Below are 7237 nucleotides of genomic sequence, written 5' to 3'. Positions count from 1 at the left end.
CCAGATCATCCGGCAGGTCCAGGCTGTGTTCCCCTTCTTCAGGGACGACTACGAGGGCTGGAAGGACTCCATCCGACACAACCTCTCCTCCAACCCATGTTTCCGAAAGGTCTGAGCCAGCCTGACAGGGGCAGGGCTGGGTGGCAGTGCTGGGCAGCAGGGTGAGTGGTCCCACCCAAGCCTGCCTCTCCCTTACACCAGGTGCCCAAGGACCCTTCGAAGCCCCAAGCCAAGGGCAACTTCTGGGTGGTGGATGTGAGCCTGATCCCGGCTGAGGCCCTGCGGCTGCAGAACACGGCTCTGTGTCGGCGCTGGCTGAGCAGGGGCGCTCGAGGGACCTTCGCCAAGGACCTGGGCCCCTATGTCCTACAGGGCCGGCCCTACCAGCCTCCCAGCCCCCCACCAGCACCCCATGAGGGCTTCAGTATCAAGTCCCTGCTGGGAGACCCAGGGGAGGGGTCACACTGGCCCCAGCTGCCTCCAAGGAAAAGTTCAGCTCCAGGCAGCACGGGGTGTGGCGGGCAAGAGAGGGTTCCCACGCCACCTGGGCCCTCTGAGAGACCCCTGTGGCCCTTCTGCTCACTCCCTGGGCCCACAAGGGGTGAGGGGGAGACATCCCAGGGGGGGACCAGTCAGCTCTCTCCAGAGCCCAGGGCCTGGCCTCTCCAACTACTGCCGAGCACCCCAGACACCTGAGGAGGACTGTCTGATGGGGGACACAGGGCCCCACTTTGGGGGCAACTGCCCACTTCCTACTTGCCCATCTATACCCCCAATGTGGTCATGCCCTTGGCCCCCCTACCAACCACCTCCTGCCCTGGGTGCCCACCCGCCACCAGCCCAGCCTACTGGGGGGTGGCCCCTGAAGTCCCAGGGTCCCCTGGGCTGCTCTGGGATCTCGACGCCCTGTTCCAGGGCGTGCCTCCGAACAAGAGCATCTACGATGTATGGGTGAGCCACCCACGGGACCTGGCTGCCCCAGCCCCAGGCTGGCTGCTCTCCTGGTATGGCCTGTGAGGCGCTCCCTGGTCCTGCTTTGTAAGAGGGAGTCTGCAGCCTCAAGTCACCAGCGACAGCCATGTTGAGTCCACATTTATTGGATGACACCCCCTGCCCCCAAAAGGGTGGCAGCCAAGCTGGGCCCAGATCTGACTGGCCCTGGTGGTCTGTCATGCCTTTCCCCACCCCCAAGGCGCAAGGCTGAAAGGAACGGCGGGCTTGTCCTGGCGCAGCCCTGTCCTGTCCCATCTTCTCTCGGCCCTCAGTCCGTCTGTCCATCCACCCATCAATCACCATCTGTCACCTCCCTTCCCTGGCTCTGGGCTGGGGGAGGGAGAGCCCAGGGACCGCTCAGGCCAGCACCCTGCCTCAGCTTTCTCTGAAGGAGGTAGCACCTTCGCAGGGAGGGGGAAGGTTCGGAGCCTGGCCTGTTGTGGGCTCGGTGGGGGTGGGACGTGATAACAATAAAAGAACTTACAACATTTTAACGGGAAGTCTGGGTTTTGGGGGCAGGGATGGTGATTTTGGCCACCGCTTGGTGGGCTCTGGCCGGCTCGGGCTGCTGTGGCTCAGGGACGCCCTGCTGTGACTCTGGATAACAGCAAATGGTGATAAGATGGGAGCTGAAAGACTGGCCGACTGGGGGGCGGGCGGGCGTCTTTCCTCTAGGTTAAACACTCCTCCTGGGGGGAGGGGCTCCCAGAAGTCAAGGGGGTTGCACCCCAAAAGACGGGTGCGAAGAGCATTGTGCCGCCTCTGCCTGCAGAAGCGCAAGTCCAGGCTTCATGCTCGGGGCTGCGGGGGCGGGCCCTGCGAGCGCGCACCGCTGTCGGGCCGGGGGCTTGGAGGGCTGCGGGGGGGCGGCGTGGGAGTGCCTGGGGTCTCGGTGAGCTGGGTGTCGGTGCTGAGGGAGGAGGGCGTCCCGGATCGCGGCACTCTGCGGCGCCGGGCTGGCCCCAGTTCCACTCGGCCCACCCGCTCGGCGAACTTGAGCGAGCACACGGTCTCCCCGAGGTCCCCGGGCCGCGTGGAGATCTGCGGGGCAGCAGCGCTGGTGGGCAGGCCCGAAGGGAGGGCCCCGCCATACCAACCCCACGCTATCAAGCCGGGCCGCCCACCTGCAGCAGCAGCACGGCGGTGGCGCCGGGACCGAGCGCGGGCTGCAGCAGGCGCGTGAGCTGCGAGTCGCGGAAGGGCACGTGGGGCCGGCGGGCGCGCAGCGCGGCCATGACGCTCCCCAGCGCCAGCAGCGAGCGGTTGATGGTCCGCGCCTCCCGCAGCCGCTGAGCCCGGGCCTGGTCTCCGGGGGCCGCGTCGGCCGACCCCGGCTTCCAGGCGCGCTCGGACCCCGCCAGGTCCACCAGGTGCAGCGTGCCTGTAGGGACGAGGCACGCGGGGCTGGTAGGGACGCCGGGCCGGGTGAGGCGTGGGCCCGGCGGCGCAGGCGCGGCGGGGGTACCTGTGGTGCCCGGACCGAGCGGCGGTGCGGCCGCGCGCAACGTCAGCGTGACCAAGGCGTGGGAACGGGAACTGTGCTGGTTCATTGCTGTGGCCGCGGTGGCCCTGTTGCTCCTCCCCAGGCTCAGCATCTGGAGGGTGGAGCGACCAGGCTGACCTGTGCAGGGTACCCACCCCCACGGGCAGGACCGGGAGGGGGCCTTACCTGGTGCAAAGTCTCCAGGTTGGGCACGTCCCAGTGGGTGAGGCCAGCCACCTGGATTCCCCCCTGCCCTGCTGGGCCCTGCCGCACGGCCAGGCGCTCGGGAGGCCCTGGGGCCAGGAGGTCCCTGGTGGGCGGGGGGGTGGGGGAGGGAGGCGGGATTGGTTCTCAAACTCTGAGGGAGACTTGGAGAGGGGTGCCTGGGCATGAGGGGGTATGCCTGACCTGACAGCCTCGTTATAGATCTCCACCATGCTGAGGGTCACTCGGTGCTGGCCTCTGGCTCCCATCTCCTCAAACAGGGACTGCAGCGCCCTTGGAGCTATGCCGGGGTCATCGGGCGGGCCCTGTGGAGGGAGGGTGCATTCTTGTGCATGTACCACCCGTGCCTGCCCTGCACCCTCCTCAGGGAGGGATGCCACCCCACCTCCATGCTGTATGTCTTGCCAGTCCCCGTCTGACCGTAGGTGAAAATGCAGATGCTGTACCCTTGGAGGCAGGACAGCACAGCTGGCTGGAGCTCTCGGAAGACCTGGGCAGAAGGCACAAGGGTGGTGTGCAGGGCAGCTAGGAGCCAGCCCCCTGCGGAGGACTAGTGGGAGAGGCATCGATCCATGCGAGAGTGCTGGTGCAGTGAGAGGCAAGGCCTGGGGGTTGTGGACGCCCCTGGACAGGCTTCACCAAGAAGATGGCATTTGCCTGATATCTGAGACAAAAGTCAATCTGCCAGGCAAGGTGTGATGGGATTGGTCAGGCAGTGAACCCCGCCTAGGCAGGGCTCAGAGCCCTAAGCACACTAGGGGGCCAGGGGGCCATGGTTCAGGAGCCTGGGTGTTGGTGTGGCTGCCTGCTCAGACCTGGTGTGATCAGAGCTGAGTCAGCCCACTCACAGCCTTTAAACGGCTGGTTCCTAGCCTCCAAATGCACGTCGAGGAGGGCCCCGGTGACAGCCACCCGAACAGCTTGGGGCATAGGGAACAGGGCTGTGGCCTGCATCCTCCTGGAAGCTAGTCTGGGCTCCTTGACTCAGCTGTAGAGTGCCCTGGAGGAAGGAGGCACTGGGGTGGACTGTGGACACTGCCTCTGGTTTGGACACTGAGTTGGAAAGCACTGGGCAAGGTGTACCATAGCCTGGGGGTAGTAGGAGCTGCAGTGAGAGGAACAGTTGCAGTCGGGGGTGTGCAGAGTGAACAAGAAAAGTGCATGGAGAGCAAGGCTCTGTGCGACATGGAGAGTCTGTGTGAGGCACCTGTTACTGGCTGTCACTCCCATCCCTGGGGGGCCCATGGGGGCCAGTGGTGAGAGGGTCCCTGGGTCCCTGCCAGATCTGCCAGCCCCACCCACTCTGAACTTCTCTTCATCTGCAGAAAACCCCAGGGGCAAAGTCTGTGTCCAAGAGATGGCACGTTGTTGGCAGTGGTCTAGGGTTTGAGCCCACATGGGACTGGCAGACTCCTAGGCCTCCCCTTTCCCACATGGGTCTGGCAGGTAGCAAAGGGTAGGAATGTGGTCCTGGGTGGCCTGAGCGTGCAAAGCTCCACGCTCCCTATCCATGAGCCATCAGCTGGGATGGCAGGTGGACCCCCAGACCCTGGGGGAGGGCCAGCCAGTGCCTCTCTGGAGGCAGAGGCAACAGGAGTTCCCCCAGTGGGGTCCCAGGCACGCTCTGCAGCCAGCTGTGCTTGAACAGCCAACTGGACCCCAAGCCAACTGTGGTCCTTCTCATCTAAACCAGGGGCTGCTAATCGTGGGCTGGCAGAGCTCCCTGGAGGATGAAGACCCCAGCCGGGCTGGCGGCTCCCCTCCCAAATCCACTGCCCCCTGCCTTGGCCGCCTTAGGATGGGCAGAGGAGAGAAACAGGACCCTCCCTGAACTCTGGGGATTCTGAGGAGGGGTTAGGGCAGAGGCAAAGCATGGGGTCACCTCCTCCTGGCTGGCATCTGGAGGGAAGACCCAGTCCAGGCGGAAGCGGCGCTGGCGCCCTCGGTAGCACGTGGTGACGACGCCTCGGGGGCCGGGCTCTGTGCTCACCAGGCTGCAGGATGGCCCGGGCCGCAGCCTGCACAGCACTCGGATATTCCCTGGGGTGGACTTCAGGTCAGCTGGTTCTCTCCCAGCCCCGCCGTCCTCCACCCCCCAGCTCAGCTCCTCTTACTTACCTTTGAGCTCCAGCAGCCGCCCTGGGCCCCTCATTGGAGGCCCCTGCTGCTCCTCAGGGCGCTGCATCTCATCGCCTTCAGCCAACATTGCCCCCAGGGCCCAGGACACCTGAAGGGAGGGGACATGAGGCAGGAGCTGAGGCAGAGCACACAGTGGTGTAGACTGGCCAAAGTGGCTGTCCACAAGCTGCAAGCATGGGAGATTTTTCCAGACCCAGGATGGAATCTGAGAGCTCTAAATTTGAGGACATCATACCCACCCATCTCCAAGCTTCATGGCAACCTTTCCAGGGTTGGCTAGCACCTCACGCGCAGATCAGGGCACAGGCCCAGGAGTAAGGTGGGCCCAGGGTCACAAACAAGCTGCTCCAGTTTCAAAGCCTCCTCCACACATAGAACTGGCCCCCACCCCTTGGTAGAGTCCCCAGGGGAGAACAGGGAAAGGGCTGGTTTAGAGACTGGTGCCAAGAGGAAAGGGGTCTGACCTGGCCACGCGCCTCACTCAGGGAGCCCTGGCAGCTCTGGGTGAAGGTGCTGACCAGCCCACGGAGGTCCCCACATCCCTGACGCAGGCTGGCCATGCGGGCCCGGAGTCCTGGTGGGACAAGGCTATTGGAAGACAGGCCCAGCACCTCTCCCCACCCCCTGCACCCGCCCCTGCCAAACCCTTACCTGCTAGTTGTTCGTGCACCTGCTGCAGCTCCTGCCTGCAATTCTGCTCTGTCTCCTGCTGGAGCTGCCCAAGTGCCCCCCAGAGGCCCTGCAGCTGGACCTCCTGGACCCCCAGCTGCCCCACCCGACCCACTCTTGTCACCGAGGAAACAGGCACCTGCTGGGCCCTCCCCCACCTCCCCATGCCCCAGCCCTTCTAGCCCCTGGGTTCCAAGCCCACCTGGATGCGGAGGGCCTCTGTGGTGGCCTGAGCCTCCTGGAGCCGCCTCTGGAGCTCCACCAGGGCCTCCGTTTCCTCCTGCTGGTCGGGGAGGATCCAGGCGGCCTGGGGCTGGGAGGAACCTGGGGGTTAGCCATCCCAGAGCCCCCACTTCCCACAGGGGCGGGTCAAGTCGGTGTGAACCCACACCTCCCAACTGCACCCCCGGGGCCCATTCTTGAGGTCATTGCTCTCCTGGGAGAATCAGGGTACCTGGAGGTCCCTGGAGGAGGGCCCCGGCCCCCAACGGAGTAGAAGCTCCTGCATCAGGCTCAGGCTCTGTTTCAGGGCCTCGTTCTCCAGAGTCAGATGCTGCACTCTCTTCTCGGAGTCTGTCGCCCCCTGGCGGAAAGGGACGCCCTCAGCGCCTCACCTGGACTAGCTCCCGCGCCGCGCCCCGCACCCTGGCACATGCCGCAGCCTCACCACACCCAGGCGCAGCCGCCCGAGCTCCTCCTCCTGCTGTTCCAGCTGTTGCTTCAGCTCTTCCAACTGTGGGGGCAGGTGGAGGACGAAGTGGAAGTGGAGCAATTCCTTAGCCGGCCCCTGCCAATCCCCCGCCCCCTGTCCCTGCAGGCCCCTGAGCTCTCACCTGCCCCAGGATGAGCAGCTCCAGCCGATGCCAAGCCCTCTGCTCCTCCTCCAACGGCGGGCACTGCTGCCCCTGAGCCTCACCCCTCGGTGTCTCCCGGGGGGCTGGGCTGGGGTGGGAAGGACTTTCTTCTTGGAATGGGGGCCCTGGGGTGAGGTGGACCAGTTAGGGTCTAAGAGGCCTCTGTTAGGGTTGAGGAGGGGAAGGCACCCGAGGGCAGGCCTTGGGACTCTGGCCTCTAAGGCGCTCGGGTTACGGAGGGGCGGGATGAAGGGTGGGGGGACCTCTGCTCCCTCTACTCAACTCAGTACACCTTACGCACCATCTGGACCAGAGAGCTGTACCCCTGAGGCTGGCTGAGTGTCCTGGAGCAGGGCCTGTCGCCCCCGGGGGCTCCGAATCCATGCCAGAAGGGCCACGAGCTGACTGGTCAGGGTCAACAGTGGGGGGGCCTCCACGGACTGCGGGCGACAAGACCAGGGGAGGGACACTGGGGGAGTGGACGGGCAGGCCGGCCACAGGAGCCTTCTAGGGGTGGGGTCGGGGCCCGGTCGATTAGGATGAGGTCCCTGGAGCAAGAAAGGGCTGAGGATGCTGAGCAGAGGACGACGCGAACCCGGCCCCTCCTCGGCGCAGCTCACCTTGCCCCAGTCGGGAGGGTGCCCACAACTCTCTTCCGCCCCCAGGTGGGCGGAGAGGAACTCCGCAAGGCGCGTGAGCGCCTCTTCCAGCGACACTTCAGCCGGTCGGCCCCCGGCCGCCCCTCCCAACCCATCCTCAGACTCGGAGATGCCTGCGGGGTCGGGAGTGAGAAGGAGGCGCCTCGGGTCACGTGCAGGAGGCCCAGCGGCCACTGGCCGCGTCCCTTTCTCCCAAAGAGGTGACGGCGCCCCTC

At 65.4% G+C, this 7237-nt stretch overlaps 2 protein-coding genes across 2 annotated transcripts; one reads left to right on the top strand and one right to left on the bottom strand.

The window, feature by feature from the left end:
- Nucleotides 1-4: 4 nt before the first annotated feature.
- LOC101652920 (forkhead box protein H1-like) lies at nt 5-1017 on the top strand (the record flags this gene model as incomplete). The annotated part of the gene is given in 2 exon segments (XM_045292231.1): nt 5-109; nt 202-1017. Coding segments are annotated over 2 exon segments (921 nt in total), but the record flags the coding sequence as incomplete, so codon positions are not given.
- Nucleotides 1018-1081: 64 nt separating this feature from the next.
- Nucleotides 1082-7195, bottom strand: LOC101652602 (kinesin-like protein KIFC2; the record flags this gene model as incomplete). The annotated part of the gene is made up of 16 exons (XM_045292230.1): nt 1082-2034; nt 2118-2374; nt 2459-2588; nt 2663-2786; nt 2885-3006; nt 3087-3191; nt 4584-4741; nt 4820-4928; nt 5305-5414; nt 5492-5555; nt 5712-5822; nt 5964-6092; nt 6177-6242; nt 6343-6488; nt 6665-6803; nt 6984-7195. Coding segments are annotated over 16 exons (2234 nt in total), but the record flags the coding sequence as incomplete, so codon positions are not given.
- Nucleotides 7196-7237: the final 42 nt, after the last annotated feature.

Source organism: Echinops telfairi, unplaced genomic scaffold (assembly GCF_000313985.2).
Source record: "Echinops telfairi isolate 266 unplaced genomic scaffold, ASM31398v2 ScPeMD7_635;HRSCAF=1048, whole genome shotgun sequence".
Classification (NCBI taxonomy): domain Eukaryota; kingdom Metazoa; phylum Chordata; class Mammalia; order Afrosoricida; family Tenrecidae; genus Echinops; species Echinops telfairi.
The sequence above is the reverse complement of the archived record's forward strand: the minus strand, read 5'-3'. Positions and strand labels throughout refer to the sequence as shown.